The sequence below is a fragment of the Ahaetulla prasina genome, chromosome 4, assembly GCF_028640845.1.
Source record: "Ahaetulla prasina isolate Xishuangbanna chromosome 4, ASM2864084v1, whole genome shotgun sequence".
NCBI lineage: Eukaryota > Metazoa > Chordata > Lepidosauria > Squamata > Colubridae > Ahaetulla > Ahaetulla prasina.
Window position 1 is genome coordinate 125,097,463 of NC_080542.1, and position 26,215 is coordinate 125,123,677.

The 26,215-nt window shown below is 38.9% G+C and overlaps 1 protein-coding gene across 10 annotated transcripts in view; it reads right to left on the minus strand.

Moving 5' to 3' along the window:
* Positions 1 to 26,215, minus strand: part of ARHGAP21 (Rho GTPase activating protein 21) — a 92,059-nt gene that overhangs the window by 23,297 nt on the left and 42,547 nt on the right. For 8 of the 10 annotated variants that reach the window (XM_058180529.1, XM_058180526.1, XM_058180522.1 and 5 more), the window contains 7 exons: positions 25,945 to 26,121; positions 25,825 to 25,849; positions 22,508 to 22,535; positions 16,582 to 16,613; positions 15,389 to 15,493; positions 11,877 to 11,955; positions 7,731 to 7,785 (listed from right to left, as the gene is read on the minus strand). In XM_058180529.1, the coding sequence (XP_058036512.1) occupies positions 7,731 to 7,785; positions 11,877 to 11,955; positions 15,389 to 15,493; positions 16,582 to 16,613; positions 22,508 to 22,535; positions 25,825 to 25,849; positions 25,945 to 26,121 (501 nt within the window). Of the gene's footprint in view, positions 1 to 7,730; positions 7,786 to 11,876; positions 11,956 to 15,388; positions 15,494 to 16,581; positions 16,614 to 22,507; positions 22,536 to 25,824; positions 25,850 to 25,944; positions 26,122 to 26,215 lie in introns of those variants that run through there. The other 2 variants (XM_058180531.1, XM_058180524.1) reach the window with 2 other exon arrangements.

Genomic DNA, 26,215 nt, shown 5'->3' on the forward strand with positions numbered 1-26,215 from the left:
TCACTCTCTTGAAATCTGATTCACTTCACGGACTTGTGGAGAAAATAGGAGGAGGAATGACTATTAAATATGTTTGCTGCCTTTTGCTATTTATAACAATAATAAAAGTGTGATAAACATTCTAAACAACAATGCTCAATGCTGAATATACAGCCAAGATGTCCCAAAGGTGTGTTTTTTTTCCAAGAGGTAACTGGATTTTATGTTTTTTTCTTGAAGATGTTTTGCTTCTCATCCAAGAAGCTTCTTCAGCTCTGACTTTATACCCCATCATCCAGTCAGATCTGAAGAAGCTTTTTAGATGAGAAGTGAAATTTCTTCAAAGAAAAAACCAGAAAATCCAGTTGCCTCTTGAAAAAAAGGACTTTTGGGACAACCATGACCTGGATGACTGAGAACATCCATAGACATACAGCCAAGATATTACAATGGAGTTTGGATTGGACAAATGTGCTATCCTTATCATCAACAGGGGGAAAATAGTGAAAAGTAACAGAACCAAGATGCCCTGTAGAATTAACATCAAAAGTATGGATGAAGAAGATCACTACATTTACCTGGGCATCCTTCAAGCTGACTACACCAGGTACAGTGAAGTCAAGAAGAAGTTTAGCACAGGTAATTCTCGATTTACAACCACAATAGAACCCAAATTTATGTTGCTAAGCAAAACATTTGCTAAGTGAATTTGACTGCATTCTACAAATTTTCTTGCCACAGTTATTTATGAATCACTGCAGTTGTTAAATTAGTAACATGGTTTATTAAGTGAATCTGGCTTCCCCATTGACTTTGCTTGTCAGAAAGGCAATGATCCTAGGACACTGCAACCATCATAAATATGAACCAGAATCTGAATTTGACCATGGTCATGGGAATGCTACAATGGTTGTAAGTGTGAAAAATGGTCATAAGTCACTTTTTTCAGTGCCACTGTAACTTTGAACAGTCATTAAAAGAACTGTTGTAAGTCAAGAACTACTTGTAATGAATATATCAGAAAGTAAAGAAGACCTTAAAGTCCAAACCAGGTGGCAGAAATACCATCAGGGTGATCAATACCTGGGCATTCTAGTCATTAGATATACAACTGAAAAACTGGACTAGACTCAAACTATCAACTGGAAGCCTTGAGTAGGAAGACCAGAAACAATAAATCATCCCCTTCATCCACACAGCAAAGTTGACAGACAAAAGAGCATTGGTGGGGTATGTGTGTGTGTGAAATGTTGCAAGTATACCAGACAGTGGAAGAAAAAAGGCCATTGGAAGACTATCTGAAAGGCAGTGAAAAATATTTGCTGAAGCTAGGACACCATGAAGGCTTATTGAATAGCAGAAACCAAACTGATCTATAAGAAAGGCCAGATGAAGCCAGAAAAGAGATATGGCAGCGCAAAGTATTACATAGCTTGTTCATAAAAAACCGACAGGCAAAGTAAATAACAACCAGATCTGCCAATGGCTAAGAACAGGAAAGTTAAAGAAAGACAGTTAATTCTGACAGAATAAGACCAAGCCTTAAGAAAAAAATGCATATAAAGCCAGAATTAAGACGACAGCCGCTGACAGAAAATGCCCTCTCTGCAAAGAAACAGAAGAAACAGTGGAACACATCATTAGCTGCTGCATGATTGCACAGGCTGATTACAAAGTAGCAACATAACAAAGTAGCAACAATGGTCCATTGGAATAGCTGCTAGAAATATTGTTTGTTGCAAGCAAGATCTGGTGAGAACACAAAGCAGACAAAGAAATAGAAAATAAAGAAGCTTGAATTATTGTCACCAGTTTTAGACTGTGAATCTCACTGTAGATTACGCACACACAAAAACATTTAATTAGAAAGACAAAAAAAAGTGGGGTCAGTGGTTGTGGCAATACCTGTAGACAACAAAATAGAAGAGAAAATCACAACATACAAAGACCTGCAAATAGAAACAGAATGGCTTGGCCAAAAAACAGAAGACAAACAAATAAAAACCCAACGATAGAACCAGTGATAAAAGATGTCTTGGGTGCAATTCCAAAACACCTGGAGAACCCCTTGAACACAATCTGCATTGACCAAATAATTTTCAGTCAATTACAGAAGTCAGTTTTACTTGGAACAGCCTGTATCTTGCAATAATATCTTTAATATTATTCAACAAAAATATTTGCCTGTCCCAGGTGAATGGGAAAGACTCAATAGGTAAACAAAAATGCAGAATCCAGTCTAAACTGACTGTGTGACCAGCCATAAAAGAAAAATGTCATGAAATCACAAACTCTATTGGATATAATGTTACCAAATCCCATCAAGCCAAATCCCACGTTCACCAACCCTAAAGATACAGATAGTTCTCGACTTACAACAGTTCATTTAATGACCTTTTGAAGTTATAATGGCCCTGAAAAAAGTTACTTATGACCGTTTCTCACATTTACGACTGTTGCAGTATTGCCATGGTCATATGATCAAACTTAAAATACTTAGCAACTGACTCATATTTATGATGGTTGCAGTGTCCTGGGGTCACATCATTACCTTTTGTGATCTTCTGACAAGCAAAATCAATGGAGAAGCCAGATTCACTTAATAACTGCAGTAAGAACAGTTGTAAACTGGAGCAAAATTCACTTAACAACTGTCTTGTTTAGCAACATAAATTTTGGGCTCAATTGTAGTTGTATATTGAGGAACACCTGTAATGACTGTTGATGTCTGGTAACCCTAAAACTTTAATATATTGAAAATACAGTGAGTGTAGGATTAAGTTTGGGATGGTTAATGTATGCCATCTGGAGTCACTATGTGTGAGTTGGGTGGGTTGGGTGGGATTGTTAAATCAATCAATCACCAATCACTACATTTTGAAACCTATATTTTGAAGCAAAATATTTTATTTTGAATGTGTTTAAAACCAGCACTTTAATTGCTAGAAGTAATCATTTTAAACCACATCCTGTATTTCTGAATGTAAACATATATTTTTTTTGAAAAAAATTAACTGGAAATATTCATGTCAGGACATACATACATAGATTACCTTAATGTATAAAAAGGAACTTTTTTGCCTTTTCTAAACATTAAAGACACATACTCTTGCAAAGTTTAGGTAAATGTCAGGTCAAATTGATTGGGTAAATATAATTGTAGAAATTCATAAACCATAGGCCTCTTTTGCATGGGGAGAAATTATTATTCTTGACATATACATATCTTGTTTAGTTCTGTTCTCTCCCCCCACCACTTTTTTTTGGAGCTTGTATTTTAATATGAATAAAATAAAAATTTATTGAAAAAAGTTAGACACATACTTTTGCAAAGTTTAACTGGAAGTAATCCATCAGAAAGCAAAAAAAGAAAAAGAGAGAGAGAGAGAGAGAGAGAGGGAACATTACAACATATCCTATTTTGAGCCTTTCTGGGGGAATATAAAAGGTGGTAAAAGCTTTGGACTCCTGTGTACAAAATTACTTAAGGCTAATTCCACCTCCCTAATTTTATTTTACTTTGAAATATTTTTGTAAACAGTAATGACTCAGGATGTTAGCATGACCCAGACTCTGAAAGCCTGCATTATAAAAATACATCATAATTGTCTGATGAATTGTTGACGTGAGCAAGAAGAACAAATTAAGGGGTACATAGAAACCACTCATTAAAAACCTTTCTGCAGACTTCCAGACCCGAAGCTTTCTGGATCATCCTAAGTATTCTAACAAGCTGAATTGGCAACCGTCACATATTGTATTGATGGAGACAAAAAAAGCACTTTCAATTTGGGTCCAATGTTTGATAATGAGGAATGATTTTTGTGATTCAGGCTTTCAGTGTCTGGGTCATGATAACACCTTTATACTTGTTGCAAAACTTAGAATAACAACAGATGGCATAACAGTCTCCCCTGTACTCTCCTCAAACAGGATGCTTGGTTCATGAGTGCAGAGTCTTCTTCTAGGCCTTTCTTATGGAGGCCCAAGGATGAATTTTATCTCGAAACAAATCAGCCTGCATGCTGCTTAAACAAGACCCCTGCTTCTCCCCCAAAGCTAGTTAAAATCAAGTTATGCCAGAGGGCTTCTAGGTGTTAACTATAATGATAGCTAACATAGTGATATTGTATTTTGTTTTTTTTCATTGCTGTAGGTAACTAAGTTGGTTGTTGGTAGGTTGGTTGTTGGTAGGTTTGTTGTTTAATGGCAAAAGCAAATATAGAGCTAACAGACCAACATCTAAGGAGGGATTACTGACTACCATCACCTCTCTTCTTCTGTTGCTGGTCATGGGACAAAACCAAGAGCAGATGAACCAAAGGAAATTTCTAGTATCACTTCTAATGAATGGAAGCCAAGCAAATAGAAGTGGTTACCTATTACAATAGGGGTGTCCAAACTTGGCAACTTTAAGACTTGTGGACTTCAACTCCCAGAATTCCTGAGTCAGCTTTGCTTTCAGCAATTCTGGAAGTTGAAGTCCACAAGTCTTAAAGTTACCAAGTTTGGATACCCCTGTATAAGAAGTATACTCATAATCTCAGTTTACATTAAGTTTCAATAAAATTTTATGTTCAAATTCTGACAGTATTTATCTATCAAAAAAGTGAAGCTATCTGAAACCTTTTGTGTATTAAAGAGGAAGGCAAGCATGTTTTTCTTGGTTCAAAAGGAAAATAATCTCTTCAATAAGTTTCTATCTCTATTTTTCTGAAGATTATCAAATTACGTTCACCTTCTTATACAGGTATCTCTCAATTTACATTTGTTTAGTGACAGTTTGAAATTACAACAGCACTGAAAAAAGTAACTTATGACCATTTTTACACTTACAAGTGTTGCAGCATTCCCATGATCACATGATCAACATTTAGATGCTTGCCAACTGGCATATATTTATGACAGTTGTTGTGTCTTGGGGTCATGTGATCAATTTCTGCAACTTTCTGACAAGCAAAGTCAATGTTACTAATATGTTAGTAATTTAGCAAATGTTTAACAAATGTGGCAAAAAAAGGTTGTAAAATGAGGCAAAACTCACTTAATAACTGTCTTGCTTAGTAACAGAATTTTTGGGCTCAATTATGGTTATAAGTCGAGGAGTACCTATACATTTTAGTATCCTTTTCAAGCTAATAACATTTATAGAATATTATATAAACTTTATTTAGTTATATATAAGTAGATAGAAAGAAAACAATAGGACTTGTTCACAGTAAATCAGCACCCCAACAGTTAATCCCAAAATGATCTAAACTTTCTGGCCCTTGATATAACTAAGGCGGTTTTGCTAATGATATGCATAGTCATGGGCTGCAAAAAGTAAGGCAGTTTCTCCTGGGTACCCCAGTATTTTTTAGTTTTTAAATGAAATTAAATAAAAAATGTCCACTGTCTTCAATGGCTGGTGTTCCACAAATACACAGTTTTTCTTCAAAATGGAACTCCATGAAATCTCCCATATTTTACCAGGGAGTCTAATTGTTTGAAACAAGCTCTTGAAAAAGCTCCTTTGAGACAGAGGCATATCAGTTTTAAATGTTTTTTTCTAATAACAACAACAGCAGCAGCAGCAGCAGCAGCAGCAGCAGCAGAGTTGGAAGGGACCTTGGAGGTCTTCTAGTCCAACCCCCTGCCCAGGCAGGAAACCCTACACCATCTCAGACAGATGGTTATCCAACATCTTCTTTAAAATTTCCAGTGTTGGGGCATTTACAACTTCTGCAGGCAAGTTGTTCCACTGATTAATTGTTCTAACTGTCAAGAAATTTCTCCTTAGTTCTAAGTTGCTTCTTTCTTTGATTAGTTTCCACCCATTGCTTCTTGTTCTACCCTCAGGTGCTTTGGAGAACAACCCGACTCCCTCTTCTTTGTGGCAACCCCTGAGATATTGGAACACTGCTATCATGTCTCCCCTAGTCCTTCTTTTCATTAAACTAGGTATACCAACTTCTTGCAACCGTTCTTCATATGTTTTAGCCTCCAGTCCCCTAATCATCTTTGTTGCTCTTCTCTGCACTCTTTCTAGAGGCTCAGCATCTTTTTTACATCGTGACGACCAAAACTGAATGCAATATGGGAGACTGATTTGTGTTGAGCCTGGCACTACAAAGACTTAAAATATTTAAGTGATGCTAGATAATATTAGTGACTCTTTGAACATTTTTCTGGCCTTTAGATCAAGGTTGAAATGTAAAATTTGTTCTGTGAGCGTGGCTTGGTGGTGGTAGTGGTGGTAAGGTGACTGGGTGGGCATGGCCAACTTTTTTAAAAATTTATTTTTAAAAGCATTTTTTCTACAACCTCTTTGGCGGAAGAGATTGTAGAAAAAATGCTTTTAAAAGCCTTTGATGATCAGGCAACTCAGCTGGGATCATCAAAGGAGCCTTTTAAAAGCATTTTACAACCTCTTCAGTGGAAGAGGGTGTAGAAAAAATGCTTTTAAAGTGTTCTGATGATCCTAGCTGAGTTGCCTGATCACCAGAACCCTTTAAAAGCATTTTTTCTACAACTTCTTCGGCTGAAGAGGTTGAGAAAAAATGATTTAAAAAAATTCTGATAATCCCAGCTGAGCCGCGTGATCATCAGAGGTTGTTTTTTAATTTTTAAAAGCATCTTTTTGGCAGAAGAAAAAATGCTTTTAAAAGTTAAAAAAAAACTCTGATGATTGCGCAGCTCCGCTGGGCATGCAAGGGTGGGGGTAGGGGCAGGGATTTTTGCTACCAGTTTTCTGAACCACCTGCTGCCATCGCTACCAGATCGGGCGATCCAGTCCGAACTGGGAGCATTTCACCCCTGCTTTAGATCTAATTGGACTGGAAATTATATGGAGAATCCATATTATGAGATGACACATCTGAAAGCATAATGACCAATCTCAAGGTAGCATGTCATGCAACTGTTCCTCGAAACACGGCTTGGATAGTCAATCTGGATCCATAGAAAGGATTTTCAGCTAGTAGTTGAATTATTATTAGCTGGGTTTGTATAGGGTAGTGATGGCGAACCTTTTAGACACCGAGTGCCCAAACTGCGTGCACATGCATGTCCAAACTGAAAGGTACGTGCGCATGTGCGGACATGCTCGTGCTTGAGTGGAGATGCATGAATGTGCGCATGCATGGACATGCGTGCATGCGCAGCAGAATCCCGAAGACCAGCTGGCCAGCAGGAGGCGGGGCATCCCAACACCGGCATCCTGGTAAGAAGTAAGATCTTTTTCTTTTGTGAGCTTTTGTTTTGTCGTTTGCAGGGAAACAGAAGCTCATGAAAGAAACATCACGGGGATCTGACCTGGGGCGATGGCGCGTATATCAGCAGAGAGGGCTCTGTGTGCCACCTCTGGCACGTGTGCCATAGGTTCATCATCACGGGTAAAGGTGGTATACCCAAACCTGAGTTTACTGCTGGAGTTAGACTTATCCACTCCCAAGATGCATTTCAGAAGAGTAGAATGCATCTGTTCCATAAGAAAGCAGCAAAATTTATATTCATTTCACTACAATGAACTATAAGAAACACAAAAAGTATTTTTTTTCTGTTTCATTTTTACCTATTTTTACACCACTAAAACTGCAAATAAAATAAAACAGAATAGAATAAGAGGGGTGGGTGGTCATTTATAAATGCAGAAATAGTGATATTCAAAGCTTCATTACATTCAATATGCTAATTAAAGACTTGAATCCCTTTTGCAGGAATGTTATGGAGACTTTGATTTTAGATTTCAGGTCAGAAGTATAACTTACAAGTTGAAGAATGTCCTCATCTTTTGGCATAACACTGAGTTCCAAATCATCATCACTGTGGGAAAAATAAATACACAACTTGATTATCAAGGAAATAAATTAATATACTAACAATTTGAGAATGAATTTCATTTCTAGCTGTAAAAATAGGAATGTTAATAACTTCAATAGTTATCCTTTTTCAAAAATCCAGAGAATATAAGAAAAACTCAGCACAGAATATATTTATTTCTTTTAACACTATCTGCTATGAGTCACTAGTATTTTTTTTAAAGCACAACCCATGCATTCCTTTTCAAAATTACCTTCATGCAGATAATTTATTACGCAAAAATAAATGATGAAACTAATGTACCGTATATACTCGAGTATAAGCCGAGTTTTTCAGCACGTTTTTTGTGCTGAAAAACGTCCCCTCGGCTTATACTCGAGTATATACGGCTTATACTCGAGTTTTTTTTTCTTCTTCTTTTTTTCACATTATACCGGATGGTGCAAACTTGGCGGGCTTTTGCATTAGCGCGGGGAAGCCCTGCCGGTGCAGTGAGAGGGCGGGGCGGGGGAGCCGCCAGCCTTCTCGGCTGAGGGAGGGAGGCTTTCCCTGACCGGTAGCTGCCTCATTTCCCTCCCTCGGCTTATACTCGAGTCCCCAGTTTACCCCAGTTTTTTGGGGTAAAATTGGGGACCTCGGCTTATACTCGGATCGGCTTATATTCGAGTATATACGGGTATTCCTGGCACTTAGAAAAATGAATTTAATTAATTAATTAAATTAAAAGAAAAGAAAACATTTTGGATATCTCCTGTTTATACTGTAGTTTTCAGTATAAACACAAGTAGTCCTTGACTTACGACCACAACTGACCCCAGCAATTCTATTGCTGATCAAACACCTGATTTGACTTTAGTTTCACATCTGCTGCATTAAATTGATTGATGTAAAAAGAATGATACAATGACAGTCTTAGGGAGAAAGTATCCTATATGCTTTAATCAAAATTAGAATAGACATCAAAAAAGTAGAAAACAGAGCAGGGGTGGGTTTTACTTACCTTTACCACACATGCGCATCATGCCCTTATTGCACCCGCGCCTGTGCTCTTTTACGCATGCGCAGAAGCTTCTGCGCATGCGCAGATCACCTACGATGACGTCCGGGTCAGTGGGTGGAGTCTCCCGCCGGTTTTACTACCGGTTCTTGCAAACCAGTACGAACCGGGGGCAACCCACCACTGAAACAGAGTTACAAATTAACATCTAAATCCTGACACTGTATCTTCTTTTAATCCATGCTTGATTCATTATATTGTTTTATGAAATTCTCAAAATCACATAAAGAATTCAAGATGTATTTTAAATATTTTTTAAAATCTGCATATTAGTCCAAAAGTAAACAGTATATGTATTTTTGCACTATAAAACTACAAAATGTATTTGGGAGCTTATAACAGAATAATTTTTAATACAAATGTTTCAGATACTTGTGCATGGATTTTTAACATTTAAAAAATGGTTGTCACTGAATGCTGGTTTTTCCATTACCCTAAAATTTGCAATTTCTTTTTTGGAATACAGGGAATGCTAAAGAAGAGGTAGGAGCTTGTGGTCTTCTGATTACTGTCAGACTGTTTTACCTTGATTTTTGACAATTTTATTAGAGCTGATTGGAAAATGATAAGCACATCTGGAAGTTAATGGTTCTGGCCTTTTTCCCACATCATAGTTAATTAGGTCAACAGGGAGGGGCATTATATCATGGGGCTCAGAAAAAATCAACTGACCTAATAAATAAATCCTAGGTGCTAATATTTAGCACAAAATACTATATTTTTTGGTGTATAAGATGCACCTTTTTACCCCCCAAAAGAGGGTGAAAATCTGGGTGTGTCTTATACACCGAATGTAGCCCCATCCACCCGCTGCCCCCACCCTTCGGAGGTTGTCTACCTAAAATCCCCGCTGCTGCATTTTCCTGAGGACACGCGGTTGTGCGAATTGCATCGGGGTGGAAAACGCTATGCATGAAGGCGATGCTCTTGCGAAGCGAGCAGTTCTGCAGGGAGGCAACACTCTTTTTCTTCCCCAATTGCCTGAAGCAATTTGCAAAGCCACGTGCCCTCCTCCTCCTTTTCTGCAGTCGGCTTCTGCTCCTGGCCCGGGAGGCGGATCTGGCTAGGAGGAAAGAGAAAGTGAGACTACAGAAAAGGAGGAGAGGGCGCATGGCTTTGCAAATTGCTTCGGGCAATCAGGGGAGGAAAAAGAGCATTGCCTCCATGCATGGCATTTTCCAGTGCTGTTTTCCTCAATTCTCCGAAGCAATTTGGAGAAAAGGAGGTGGAGGGCATGCGGCTCTGCAAACTGCTTCAGGGAATTGAGGAGGAAAATGCGATGCATGGAGGCATTTTTTCCTCCCTGATTGCCCAAAAAAATTCACAAAGCCGCGTGCCCTCCTCCTCCTTTTCTGCAGTCTCAACTTCTCTTTCCTCCTAGCCAGATCCGCTCCCAGGCCAGGAATAGAAGCCGACTGCAGAAAAGGAGGAGGATGGCGTGCGGCTTTGCAAATTGCTTTGGGTAATTGGGGAGGAAAAAGAGCGTTGCCTCCATGCATCGCGTTTTCCTCCCCGATGCAATTCGCACAGCCACACATCCTCATGAAAATGGTCTTGCATCTTCAACCAACTGGTGGCTTGCTGGGTGCTGTGCAGGAGGTGTAAGGCAAGATGCTGCCACCCGAAAACTGTTGCCGCGATCTCTGCTGCCTGGAACTGCCCAAAAACGCGATGCTCTTTCTTTGCCTCTGGACATCCCATTTTTGGAACTGGGGAGGCAGCGGAGATCACAGCAACAGTGTTTTTGGGTGGCAGTGCCTTGCCTTTTGCCCCCTGCGCAGTGCATGCTTTGCCAAGCAAGACACGACCTCCATGCTTCCCCAGGCCACTCCCATTATCAAAATCCAAATGGAAGTGAGGATGCCGCTGATCCTGATGCCGGTAGGCAGAGGCAGAATTCTTTTTTTCTTGTCCCCCCCCCAAAAAAAAATTAAGGTGCGTCTTATACTCCGGAACGTCTTATACACCGAAAAATACAGCAGATCCACACGTACAAAGGATTAAATTAATTCCAGCTATCTAGCCATGTTCTGGGGACACTGCTCTTTTTTGCTTATACAGACCTGCAAGAAATAGAGGTGGAAAGAACAGGCTGAATTCAATCCCCCAAACAGCTTGCCTGGCCATTCAGAAAGGGATTAATAATGAAGCCTGCTGGTATTTCCAGGGAGAAGAGTCTATTGGTGGGTTACCAACCATTTTCTGAATGAACATGTAGATAATCCCTGTGACTGAGCAGTTGTTCAGCAATAATTCAAAGTTATGATGGTATGCATCCTTATAATTGCAGTCCTCACAGTGTCCTTGTAATCACAAGACTGCAATTTGAGCACTTGATAACTGGCTCATAATTATGACAGCTGCAACATCTCAAAGTCACATGATCATCACCTTCATTGCTGGCCTCCATCAAGAAGTTAATGGTGAAGTCAGCAGGGGGGTCACAAATGGCAATCAAGTGATTGCAGGATACCGTGTCTGTATAGGATTCATCTGGTGATGGTAATTAGAACTGCCACAATTACTATTGTAAGTTGGCATGATCAAGTGACATTGTACTTTACAACTGTGTTGCTTAGTGATGGAATTCCTGGTCCCAATTGTGGTTGATAAGCAAGGATATATATTCCTGAAGAATGACTTTTGACCCAACTAGTGTGATTGTCCATTAACAAACCAAACATAAGAAAACTTGACTTGGCTAGTGAATGACTGGATTAAGTATGGTATATTCTGGAAAGAAAACACCTATAAACTCTGGTGTAAGGTGTGGTGAAATTCACTTCAGAATTATTTTCATTCTTGTAAATGTTATCAACAAGGAAAGCTAGACTGAAATGCTTAAACTGTAAGAGGAGAAAAACTAGATGTTTTAAACCATTCACCTTCATTTGTCAGCCATTTGACTTTGAGGTTTATTATAGTTCATCGTATCTTATCACAGAACAATTTCATAAATCAATCAATACTTATTGAAATATTTATATAAAATATTTAATATGAAAATTCAAATTATGTTTAAAAATAAATGGTTTACCTGTTCTGAATTAAACCAATTACTTGAGAAAATGTCTTCCCTATGATACTTTCCCTGTTCACTTTTATAATTCTGTCACCTACAGATTAAAAAAAGGAAACAAAGTCATTCTTTTCTTAATTTAAAGCTAACACACATGTTTTTTTAAAAAAGGGAAATTAAAAACAATTCTAATTTTCTAATTGTCTTCTTTACATTTACTATAACACCAGAACTAGGAAGATGACTCAGTTTCTAGACAACTGTACCTGGGTGACTGAGAAACTTCGATACCATAACTAGGATTTTTCTAATACCAGCTATGTTATCATGGATGAAAATCTACAAGTGTGGAACTCATTTATTATTCCAGATCTCATGGCATTTACAGAACATGGATCACAATATGGAAATATATAATAACTTCTTGTTCTTTTTTAGCAATATATGAAGTGGTTATTGTTTTTAAAACTCATTAACTCTTTTAAAAAGCCACCAACAAAAACTAGCCATAAATTATTAAAACTGCCTAAAAAGAATTAGTTAGATATCACTCTTATGCAAGAAGTGTTCTTTTATTGTTCAGAGACACTGAAAAAAATAATTCTATTCATGACGTTCCATTAAACTTCAATTTAATGAGCTAATGGAGATGTAGGAATTTCCACCTTTGCCAAATGACCATTATTTATTTATTTTTATTTATATTTATTTATAATTTAATTTTTATACCGCCCTTCTCCCGGAGGACTCAGGGCGGTTTACAGCCATATTAAAACTGACACAAAATTCAAACACAAATTTAAAAGCAAAATTAAAAAACCAAATTACAATAGGCCGAATCAAATTAAAACGGTCATAGACCGACATAAAACCCATTAAAATTTTCATTTAAAAAATTTCGCTTAGGCCAGTGTTGCACAGTGAAATAATAAGGTCTTAAGTTCGTGTTTGAAGGTCCGGAGGTCGGGGAGTTGGCGCAACCCCGGAGGCAGCTCATTCCAAAGGGCAGGTGCTGCCACAGAGAAGGCTTTCCCCCTGGGGGCCGCCAACCGGCATTGTTTGGTCGACGACACCCTGAGAAGGCCCACTCTGTGGGAGCGCACAGGTCGATGGGAGGCTATTGGTGGCAGCAGGCAGTTTCGTAAATAGCCCGGTCCCAAGCCATGGAGCGCTTTAAAGGTGATAACCAGCACCTTGAATTGCACCCAGAAGACTACTGGCAGCCAGTGTAGGCCGTGCAGGAGAGGTGTTATATGGGAGCAATGTGGTGCTCCCTCTATCACCCGCGCAGCCGCATTCTGGACTAGCTGGAGCCTCCTGGTGCTCTTCAAGGGGAGCCCCATGTAGAGAGCATTGCAATAGTCCAGGCGGGAAGTGACGAGGGCGTGAGTGACCGTGCATAGGGAGTACCAGTCTAGGAAGGGACGCAACTGGCGAATCAGGCAAACCTGATAAAATGCTTCCCTGGTGACGGCCATCAAATGTTCCTCTAAGGACAGCCAGTCATCCAGGAGAACGCCCAAGTTGCGCACCCTCCCCATGGGGGCCAATAATTCACCCCCAACAGTCAGCGATGGTGTAAGCTGACTGTGCCGGGATGCCGGCATCCACAGCCACTCTGTCTTGGAGGGGTTGAGCTGGAGCCTGTTCTTCCCCATCCAGACCCACACGGCTTCAAGACACCAGGACATCACCTCGATGGCTTCGTCAGGGTGGTTCGGGGTGAAGATGTACAGCTGAGTATCATCAGCATACAGATGGCGCTCCACCCCGAAACCACAGATAACCTTACCCAGCGGCTTCATATAGATGTTGAACAGGAGAGGTGAGAGAACCAACCCCTGTGGCACCCCACACGTGAGACGCCCCGAGGTCGATCTCTGCCCCCCTGCCAACACCGTCTGCAAACGGTCCTAGAGATAGAATAGAATAGAATAGAATTTATTGGCCAAGTGTGATTGGACACACAAGGAATTTGTCTTGTGTGTCCAATCACACTTGGCCAATAAATTCTATTCTATTCTATTCTATCTCTAGGACCGTTTGCAGACGGTGTTGGCAGGGGGGCAGAGATCGACCTCGGGGCGTCTCACGTGTGGGGTGCCACAGGGGTTGGTTCTCTCACCTCTCCTGTTCAACATCTATATGAAGCCGCTGGGTAAGATAGGAGGAGAACCACCGATAAACGGTGCCCCCCACCCCTAAACCCTCCAACCGTCGCAGCAGGGTACCATGGTCAATAGTATCAAAAGCTGCTGAGAGATCTAAAAGGACCAGGACAGAGGAACAATCCCTGTCCTGAGACCTCCAGAGATCATCCACCAACGCGACCAGTCGTCTCCGTGCTGTATCCAGGTCTGAAGCCGGACTGGAACAGGTCTAGATAGACAGTTTCCTTCAGGTATTGGGGAAGCTGATATGCCACCACTCTCTCTACAACCTTCGCCAAAAAGCGAAGGTTGGAGACTGGACGATAGTTTGCCAATACAGCTGGGTCCAGGGAAGGCTTCTTGAAGAGGGGCCTCACCACCGCCTCTTTTAAGGCGGTGGGGAAGATGCCCCCCAACAAAGAAGCGTTGATAACTCCCAGGAGCCAGCCTCGCGTAACCTCCCGTGTGGCCAGTACCAACCAGGAGGGACACGGGTCCAATAAACATGTGGTGGGATTCAGCCTACTCAACAACCTGTCCATGTCCTCGAGAGTCACAGGATCGAACTCCGCCCAGATAGTATTCACAAGACCCATCCCCGTCATCCCTCCTGAATCTACCCAATCAGTGTCCAGTCCGTCCCGGATCCAAGCGATTTTATCGGACAGATACTGTACAAAATCCTCAGCACGACCCTGCAAGGGGTCCTCCCGAGCCCCCTGCGTAAGAAGGGAGCAGGTCACCCTGAATAGGGTGGCTGGGTGATTATCTAATTATGTTTTGCCGCTCTTATTGCCACTAGATAGGTCTGAATATAAGACCTTACTAGTGTTCGGTCGGATTCGGAGCGGCTGGACTTCCAAACACTCTCTAGGCATCTTTTCCGGCGCTTCATCTCTCTCAGCTCCTCGGTATACCATGGAGCTGGTCGAGCTCGGCACCGGGTCAGAGGCCGCAAAGGCACGACATGGTCCAAAGCCCCTGCCGTCGCCCCTTCCCAGGCGGCGACCAGTTCTTTGGCCGAGCCGTGGGCTAGCTCCCCGGGAAACGGCCCAAGCTCCGTCAGAAACCTCTCTGGGTCCATCAGGCACCTGGGACGGAACCAACGAATCGGCTCCGTCTCCCTGCGGTGTGGTGCAGCAGTTTGAAAGTCTAGTTGAAGGAGTGAATACCATTAAATTGTTAATGGTATATATGCACTTGTAAAACATACAAAATGTACTTCATGTATATAAAATGTTTGAGAGTCATCAAGGCGGATTTGCCAAACAATGAAATTTGGTAGGAAATTTAAATTTGCCTATTGAATTGTTATCTATAAAATCCTATACCAGTCAAATTCAGAGATATGATTACTATATAAAGAGAAGTGAAAAATACCTGTGGATAGTCCAGCTTCAAAAGCAGGACCTCCTTCTCTAACTTGTTTAACAAATATGGTATCCACTGGCTCAGGCTTCTTTCTTGCTCTTGCTCTTGCTCTCCCTAAAAGATAAGTGGAACATAAATATTGAGATCATGAAATATTTTATAGATATATAGAAAATGTTGTAAAAAATCAACATTTCATTACTGAAAAATTAATAGTTTCATTTTCATTTTGCAGAGAATTATTCAAGTTTTGAATTATTAGTTTCATTGTAGCATCTAGTGTTATGAACTTTTTAGCCAATTTCTTTCACAATTTGTAATATGTGGTAGACATCTAAATGTCTGGTGGTAATTATGAAAATTTTCTGAAAGCATAAATAACTTTGTGGATTGGTTTCTTGATTTTTACTTTTCATTAATATATGTATAGTTGAAACAAATAACAATCTTGATCAGCTGGATATTTGCTGCCCTATTACTAATAGTAATAGTAATAACAGCAGGCACATAACAATGGAAGCAGACCTAGCTGAATAGTAAAGCTGAAAGACAGAAATTAACACACACCAAGCACCATTATAACTGAAAAATACAAACTGTATTGTATAATAGATGAATTTAGATCCTTCTAGAAAAGACACTACTTTTCTTTTGAAAAACTATATCCAAGTTTTATTATCACAAATAAATTATTTACTAATTAAGAAAAACAATTGTTGCTTATGGACATCACTAAATGGGCAGGTTTACTCAAAACTTACTTTATTTTGAAATATGAATTGAAAAATGCAAGCAGACACTACACATAACTTTACCATAATATGGTATTAGATGCCATAAATATGGTATTAGATGCCATAAATATATTTGTGAGGCAGTTAAAACAACCCAAGAAAATAGACTTAATAAATGATGATGGCTATATATGATCATTAACTCACCTAACATTTCTCCTCTACATTTGCATAGAATTTCAACAGTCAATGTTAACTGAAGATTGTTACAAATTATCCCAACATTCTTTCTGCATTCTTTAGAATATCCTCCAACATCTATAAAGTTGTGAGAACTTTTCTGAAATTTTGCAAATACATGGGGATAGTTGTTGCCCTAACATTTAATCTTTACAAAGATTACCACTCATGTTCCATGTCTTTAAATTCATGAACCTCTCCCAAAAGAAATCTTTTTAAAATACAAACCTCGAGCTTTTTCAGTGAAGTCTACTTTAGTTCTTGAGCAAGGGAAAGAGATGCATGCATTAGGACAAGAACATCCTGAACCCATCCTTAGATATTTTTATTCAACCATTATTCTACCCTGCTGCAGCCCAAACATTCTTGCAGCTTACAACAAGTAATAGCAACTTCCTTTAAAGATACAGAAGAAATAGGCTCTGGCTGACACAGCTGCAGCTATGATGAAATTTAAGGTCCCACCATGCCTAAATGGTGCTGCAACCTATCAATTATTCAATTAACTCATTTTTGCTTCTAGTCTTAATATATTAACACTTGCATGCCACAGAGTTTTTGAAAATGAAGCAGCATGTAGATTATGGTAATAAACAAACCAATAAGCCCAAAAGATGAATGGTGCTTTTTCCTTCCATGTTCTACAACTGATTAAGCTTTTTGACACATTTATTCTTTTTTATCCAGAAGAAAATCTATCACGTACTATTTATATTGATATATTGCTATAAATTGGAAAAGGATTTCATGTCTAAACAAGAATGAAACTGGTTGTGCATTTTGTTAAAATTATTTGAAAGTTTTTTAACTCAAGCTGATTGAAATAACTCATTTTTCAACCTATGAAATGTATTTTCAATATAACAGAGTAAAGAAAGAATAGTTCTTTTTCATTTCAACGAACTTTATTTACACTATCTCTATAATATGAGATGGCAAAAATGGTGCTCATGAAAATGTGAAAAGACAAATGCTTGGCTATTTTAAGTAAAATTCAGTTTATAAAATTATTAGCAATGGTGATATGTATTGGCTGTATGTATATGTTACTTTTCCATCTGTTGATTCTAGTACAGGCAAACAGGCAAATCTCAAAAGATTTCTGAAAAAAATTAAGATCCTCAGAATGTTGAATGTTGAGCTGCTCCACAGTGACCTGAAAAATGTTTAATAATTTACCGTAATGATTTAATGGAATAGCTACACTGCATTTTCTAAATAAGTGACTACAGCTGCAGCAAAAATGAGATTTAGTAGCTCACGTTGCCTGAAAAGCATTCATTGATAGATGAAAATAAGAAAATTGAAATTGCAGTTGCCATGGAGACCATTATACAAAATCAAAAGGCAAATGGGTAGAAGTAACAGAAAACACGATAAGTGCACAAAAATATCTTAAAGGAATTATATTTTCTACTTCATTTAACATGATTTTCAAAAAGGAAAAAAAGTATCTGATTTAATTGAAATGAAATTGAATGAATGTATGTGTACAGATAGTCCTCAACATATGACCACAATTGAGCTCAGCATTTCTGTTGCTAAGTGAGACATTTGTTAAGTGAGTTTCCCCCCATTTTATGACATTTCTTAGGGATGCGGTGGCTCAGTGGCTAAGCTGCTGATCTTGTCAATCAAAAGGTCGGCAGTTCAATGGTTCGAATCCCTAGTGCTGCCGTGTAATGGGGTGAGCTCCCATTACTTGTCCCAGCTTCTGCCAACCCAGCAATTCGAAAGCATGTAAAAAATGCAAGTAGAAAAATAGGGACCACCTTTAGTGGGAAGGTAACAGAGTTCTGTGCATCTTTGGTGTTTAGTCATGCTGGCCACATGACCATGGAGACTTTTTTGGACAGCGCTGGCTCTTCGGCTTTGAAACAGACATGAGCACTGTCCCCTAGAGTCAGGAATGATTAGCACATATGTGCAAGGGGAACCTTTATCTTTACCTTTATGACATTTCTTGCCACAGGTGTTAAGTGAATCACTGCAGTTAGTAAAATGGTTGTTAAGTGAATCGAGCTCCCCATTAACTTTGCTTGTCAGAAGATGGCAGAAGGTGATCACATAACCTGGGGGACATTGCAAGTGTCATAAAATATGAACCAGTTGCCAAGTGTATGAATTTTGATCATATGACTGTGGGGTTGCTGCAACTTTCTACATGAATGGTTGTAAGTCAAGGACTACCTGCATACATATATTCTCCATTTAAATAAGGTAAGGCTTACCATATACCCACACACCTTTATATCATCATGTTGGATTTTAATTATCTAATAATGTTCTCAATAGTTTTATTTATTTTATATCCTGTCTTTATTATTTTCATAAACAGCTCAGGGCACTGAGCATTTCTAATACTCTCTTCTCCAAATTTCTCTAGAAGGACAATCCTGTGAACTGAGTTAGGCTAAAAAAATGATTGGCCCTAGGTCACCCCGTTGGCTTTCAAGCCTAAGTTGGAACTAGAACTCATAAACTCCAGGTTAGTTCATAATAAGGACTAAAATTACACTGTTTTGATTTTTATAATTATAACTGATATAAAAAGAAATTAAAGATACCTGTATTCTAGAACTGAATCCTAGAAAAATCAATTAGCATTCATCACAAAACACACTGAAGTATTCTAATAGCTCAACATTATTTTTGTATGCAAAAAGTAGATACAGAAAAGCTTTGACCCATCACTCATTACACTAAAATTTCACATTATCTAATAACACGAGATTCAAATTATAGAAAAGGAAACCACATTTCACACAACTTTTAGTTCAGTTATGGAACTTACTACCTCAAAATATATTATGACCTAGTTAGTTGTAAAAGTGAACTTGACAAATTCACTGAAAGTAGTAACTACTTATCACAATAGTGATACATTGCATCCTAGATTCAAAGGAAAAATTAGACACACAGTCCAGGAGAAAAGCACTCATGTAAATTGAATGATGCATATCAACAACTTCCTAATTTTAACAATCTTAAATGTAGACAGGTAATTTTTTAGAAATAAAACCCCACAACACCTGATTCCATTTCAAGAAACTGCATCTCTGGAATTAACAGTGTCAGATTTTATCAGAAAAAATGTGAGGCAATTTGGCTTCTACTAAGGTCTGGCTGAAATTATTAAAATAAAACAGCTACAGTGAGTCAAGCTTACACATTATACTATGGCTTTACAATTGAACAAAATGCTAACTTTTCAGAATGAACTTGACAGAATTATTTAATATTTTCCTCACTTAATGCTAGCCTATGTTCAGTCTAAATCGCCCATAAGAAAATTTCATAAAAAGTACTTGTTTTTTATGCATGAAACTATTTCTGAATCCAGACATTGTTAATTATTCTTGATAAAATGTCAGAAATGAATCATAACCATTTATGTCTCACTGATTGGTAATCAATCAATCAATCAATCAACCAACCAACAATGATTGATGGCTGTGAAGCATAATTTGCTAAATATATAGCTCCATTTATTACTTTCAAAGCACTTGCTACTCAAGTTTTAATGAATTTCATACTTTTACTCAACTATACCACTAGGTGGCTCCTGGGCATGTAATTAAAGCACCATCATAGCAGCAATTTCACAATATAAGTCTATCCACTTTCTGATGCTATTCTTAAATGGCCATATTGAGCATGAATTCTGAGTTATTTATTTATTTATTTATTTATTTATTTATTTATTTAATTCGGTTTTTATACCGCCCTTCTCCCGAAGGACTCAGGGTGGTGTACAGCCAAGTAAAAATCACAATATAAATATTAAAAGAAATTAAAACAAACATATTATAAAGTGGCCGAATTTAAAACAATTTAAAACATTAAAATATAAATAACCCCAATAAAATTTTAGGCCAGTCCCGCTTGAGTAAATAGGTGTGTTTTCAGCTCACGGCGAAAAGTCCGAAGATCAGGCACTTGACGTAAACCAGGGGGAAGCTCGTTCCAGAGCGTAGGAGCTCCAACAGAGAAGGCCCTACCCCTGGGGGCCGCCAGCCGACACTGTTTGGCGGACGGCACCCTGAGAAGGCCCCCTCTGTGAGAGCGTACGGGTCGGTGGGAGGCAAAAGGTAACAGCAGGCGGTCCCATAAGTAATTTATACCATCATAATACAGAATTTTATGGTAGAAAAATGTTCTATGTTTTAAAAGTTAACTTGTTCTTAAAATGTTTTTAATAAAACACTTATTGAGGCATACATCCATAATTGAGAAATCAGTAAGTTTTATTTTACAATTTTACTTTTTAATTTATCTGAAAATGTATGGTTTTAACCCATAATTATATATTTTATATACATGAGAGGATGTTCAAAAAGAGGAGGTTTGAAAACCTTATTTATTCATTCATTTTATTATTAAAGCAGGTCCTGTGGAGTCACTTTTATGAGCTGATAGTCAACTGGATGGCCCAACAAATAAAATAAATAAAATAAATACATGACTCAATAAAATAAATCCATGCATAGGAGAGGTTGTTCCCACATTAACAAAATAAACAAGCAATTCACTCTCTTTCTGAGCTACTAAAATAAAGGAGGCATAAAAACATAATAATGAAGGAACCTAATAATTAAAGTAGGCCTCAACTTATGAGCAGAAAGGGGACGGCAAATTATGGTTATAAATTGTTACAATTGTAAAACAAATCATCATATAATCAACCTGATTTTTAAGAATGTTTTTGTTAAACAATCATGATGACTGTTAAGTGAACCCATTATTTGCTATGGGCATTTTTGCCAAAAACTAGAAGTAGCCAGTTTTCAGCAAAAATGTTGTAATTTGTGATGACTGTGGGGGGGAGCAGCCATAAAAACTTCAGAACTGGGTCATAAGTATTGGGGGAGGGGTCTGTCATAACATTGTAAGTTGACTAGCTGTATCCCTATTATTTCTTTGTAGAAAGTCAATGTGAGCAAATATAGTTACCTTAACTTTCATGAAGCTCCCTATACTCGCTGCTAAATGACTAGATTTTTTAAAATTTATCCAATGCCAATAAACATTCATTTGATCAATATTTGATATCAATTGCTATCTTGCAACTACCATCCATTTCCCTTCATTTAAATTCTACAATTACTTAAATGGCAACTCCCTCTTTTTTAATTTACTCCATTTTTGTCCCTTTTGTCCCTCAATTTCTTAAACACATCTTTTTCAACTGCCAATATTTACCTCATAATTCACAAATGTAAAACTAGCATCTAAATTTCATTCCCCACCTACCCATGTATGGGCAAACCTAAGCTGCTATTTATTCCCCTCAAAATGCATAATAACACCCTCTTTTAAGATAGCATATGCTGACATAGTTCACTATTAATACATCACCTGGGACAGACCCAAATACTGAAAATCACACAAAAAAACAATACCCTCTCCGTCTTGGCCTCCATTTTCATCTGCTTCATGTTCCTCATAGAGACGTTGTCAATGATGCAATTTCCTAGCTCCAAATATAACCATCACTAGCTCTTGTAATTAATTTGGGGTAATAAAGAAAAGACAGCTGAGTTTTTCTTAGCTAAGACTAGGAGAAACTTTTCTTTTTTCTCCCAGCAATCTGCTGCAATGTTTTAATGATATTGGGTAACTTGGAAATTGTATTTTTTCCAGATATCTAAGATCCGTGCACAAGGCCTAACTTATTCACCAAGAGAGACAGACAGATGTGGAAAAGATAATGGTCCTCTAAATCACCCTTAGAAATATTTGCCCTACATCAGTTCTGTTAGTTTGATAAACATATTGGTTTGAATTTTATCTATGTTACAGTGTTCTTTTTAAATGCTTTATTGTATTTTTGTACGTGCTAAACCATAAGGAATCCTGTGACTGGGCAGCATACAAATTTAATTAATATTAAGTTTAAAAGTTATTATTTGTCCACGTGTACCAGTATGTCACCAGTTTTAATTTATGGCATCAGTTAAAACTGGCTTCCATGGGCTTTTGTTAGTTTCTACTGATATGGATTTATTATCATATTTATGATTCTAAGGATTCAAAGAAGAGACCCTGGTAAGACAAAGGGAGAGGTTTTCTTTAGATATCTTCAGTTATTTTGTACCATTTCCTATCCAAGACATTTCTGTATATGACTTAAAAATGAAGAAAATATAGATACCTTTTCTTCATAAAGTGTATTGAAGAGCCTATTGTTATCAAGAGAACAAGATGAATTTGATATTGAACAAACTCTGTATTCTCATAATCGGACATGATAACTTGATCTAGTATAACTTTGGATGACTTATTTAGAGAAATCCTAATTTTCACATTTGTCCTTATAAAAATATGTAGTATCCTACTATATCCCATTACAGTTCAGGCAGTCCATCTGACTTAAGGACAACTCATACCTATGAACTGCCTGCCTATTAGTAAAAATGGTGGACAGCCTTCTTCCTTGAGCTGAAGCCACATAATATTTTCACGAACTGCTTAATATATTTACAATATATTAAACATATAATATATAATATATCGATCTCGTTTAGCCCCTTGGTACTCCGAGGGGCTGAGGGAGATGAAGCACCGGAAAAGACGCCTAGAGAGTATCTGGAGGGCCAGCCGCTCTGAATCTGACCGGACACTAGTTAGGTCTCAAATTCAGACCTATCTAGTGGCGATGAGGCTGGCAAAACGGGAGTATTTTTCCAACCTCATTGCATCAGCAGATAACCGCCCAGCCGCCCTGTTTAGGGTGACCCGCTCGCTCCTCCATCAGGGAGCGGTAGAGGATCCCTTAAAGGGTCGAGCTGAGGAATTTGGACAATATCTGTTTGATAAAATCGCTCAGATTCGGGAAGGGTTGGACACAGATTGGGTGGATCTGGACGGGGTGGGAGAGGCAGGTCTTGATGTTATTATCTGGGATGAGTTTGATCCTGTGGCTCCTGAGGACATGGACAGGTTAATGGGAAGATTGAATGCGACCACATGTTTATTGGACCCGTGTCCCTCCTGGTTGGTACTGGCCACCCGGGAGGTGACACGAGGCTGGCTCCAGAAAATTGTGAACGCTTCTTTGATGGAGGGTGTTTTCCCTGCCGCCTTGAAAGAGGCGGTGGTGAGGCCCCTCCTCAAGAAGCCTTCCCTGGACCCAGCTATTTTAGCAAATTATCATCCGGTCTCCAACCTTCGCTTTGTGGCGAAGGTTGTCGAGAGTGTGGTTGCACGACAGTTGCCCCAGTACCTGGATGAAACTGTCTATCTTGATCCATTCCAGTCCGGTTTCCGGCCTGGTCACAGCACGGAAACAGCCTTGGTCGCGCTGGTTGATGATCTCTTAAGGGCTCGGGACAGAGGTTGTTCCTCTGTCCTGGTCCTATTAGATCTCTCAGCGGCTTTTGATACCATCGATCATGGTATCCTGCTGCGCCGACTCAGGGGAATTGGAGTGAGGGGCACTATTCATCGGTGGTTCTCCTCCTACCTCTCCGACCGGTCAGAGACGGTGTTGACGGGGGGACAGAGATCGACCCCAAGGCGCCTCTTATGTGGGGTGCCGCAAGGGTCGGTTCTCTCGCCTCTTCTGTTCAACATCTATATGAAGCCACTGGGTGAGATCATCCGTGGTCTTGGGGTGAGTTGTCATCTATACGCTGATGATACTCAGCTCTATATTTCCACCCCTAACCGCCCCAACGATGCTGTTGAAGTGATGATATCCCAGTGCCTGGAGGCCGTACGGGTCTGGATGGGGAGGAACAGACTCAGACTCAATCCCACCGAGACCGAGTGGCTGTAGATGCCGGCGGCCCGGTATCAGCTAATTCCATCACTGACCATTGGGGGCGAACTATTGGCCCCCACGGAAAGGGCTCGTAATCTGGGCGTTCTCCTGGATGCACGGCTGTCTTTAGAAGATCATATGATGGCCGTCGCCAGGGGAGCTTTTCATCAGGTTCGCCTGATATGCCAGTTACTCCCCTTTCTGGATCGGGCTTCCTTATGCACAGTCGCTCATGCCCTTATTACATCCCGCCTGGACTACTGTAATGCTCTCTACATGGGGCTCCCCTTGAAGGGTACCCGGAGACTCCAACTGGTCCAGAATGCGGCTGTGCGGGTGATAGAGGGAGCACCTTGTGGCTCCCGTGTAACATCCCTCCTGCGTAATCTGCACTGGCTCCTGGTGGTCTTCCGGGTTCACTTCAAGGTACTTGTTATCACCTTTAAAACGCTCCATGGCCTAGGGTCGGGATATTTACGGGAACGCCTACTGCCACCATTAGCCTCTCACCGACCAGTGCGCTCTCACAGAGAGGGCCTCCTCCGGATACCATCAGCTAAACAATGTCGGCTGGCAACCTCCAGGGGGAGGGCCTTCTCTGTGGGGGCCCCTACCCTCTGGAACGAGCTCCCTCTGGGGCTTCGTCAACTCCCCGATCTCAGGTCCTTCCGCCGCAAGCTGAAGACGTTGCTGTTTCGAAGAGCAGGACTAGTTTGAACGTAGTTTTATATTGGGGTTTTTAAATCAGGGGTTTAAATGGGGTTTTAAATTTGTATTTAAAAGTTTTAAGGCATCAACTGAATTTAATTGTCTATTCTTTTTGCTGTTTTATATGTATTATATGTTTTCTGTTGTTTTATTGGCTGTGAACTGCCCTGAGTCCTTCGGGAGATGGGCGGTATACAAATATAATAAATAATAATAATAATATTATATATATTAATATATACTCATGTATGTGTTGTAAAATATATATTAAAATATATATTAAATATATTGCCTGTTTTCAGCAGTTTGTGAAAACATTGTGTGGCTTTAGCAATTCATTGGCTTAAGGAAGGAGAACTTACATACAAACTGAGTTAAAGACAGACCTGGGAACAAATCTCATTCTTAACCCAGGGACTGCCTATAATGTTTACTTACATATAATATGCAGTCCTAGCACTCCTATAATAATTTCTAATTTCATAATGATTATCAAAGGTTTGTAATATCTATAACTGAACATGACTAAAGTTTGTTAGAGTTAAGGGCAAAAGTTGAAGACTTGTGGAAATGTGGGTATTTCCCAGCTTGCTAATGACTCTGAATTCAGCAAATGTAATTTTTAAGGATATATCTCTTTCATGAGCTGTTTAACTTTCCAATTAGTATCCTTATATATAAATTAACATAAAATGTTATCTAAATTATTTTTGAATAAAAGATAGAGGAAAAAAATAAAGCTTTGCTCATTCTTTCAAATCATGATGATTATATGGATGGCCGAATTATTTTTTTTTTGTCTTTTAGTACTAAATTTTACAAGAAGGAAAAGGAAAATACTTGGGAGTCTATTTGGTAGACAGAAAACGCTACATAGCATATGTACATTTACAAATTTCACATATACATTAAATAACACACTACCAATATTTCATATATATATTCTAATCGTCACAAAAAGTAGAAAGTTAAATAAAAGTATCAAAGAGAAAACATACCACTTTTATTTCCATTCTCTTCATCCTGTAAAAAAGGCAGAAAAATTCGGAGTCACTATTTTTTTTCTTACAACCCTCTTATAACAACAAAAGATTTTATTCATAATTCATTTCACTCACTTTTAAAGATATCTGAATAGCAGATTCTGGAGGGTAAACAATAAAATGTCTTAAGGTAAAACCAAAACCCATTGGTGATCTTCGTAAAGCTATCAGTTTAAGTCCGGGCCAAGTTTCTTCATCTTCTGACATTGACCCTGTTTCACACTGCCCTTTTTCCTCTTCATGTTTGGATACCTAGTAAGAGAAACAAAACAAAAACAACCAATTTAATGTCTTTAATTTCATGCAGTAAATTATATTTTTGGAAGCAGTTTTACTCAAGGAAATG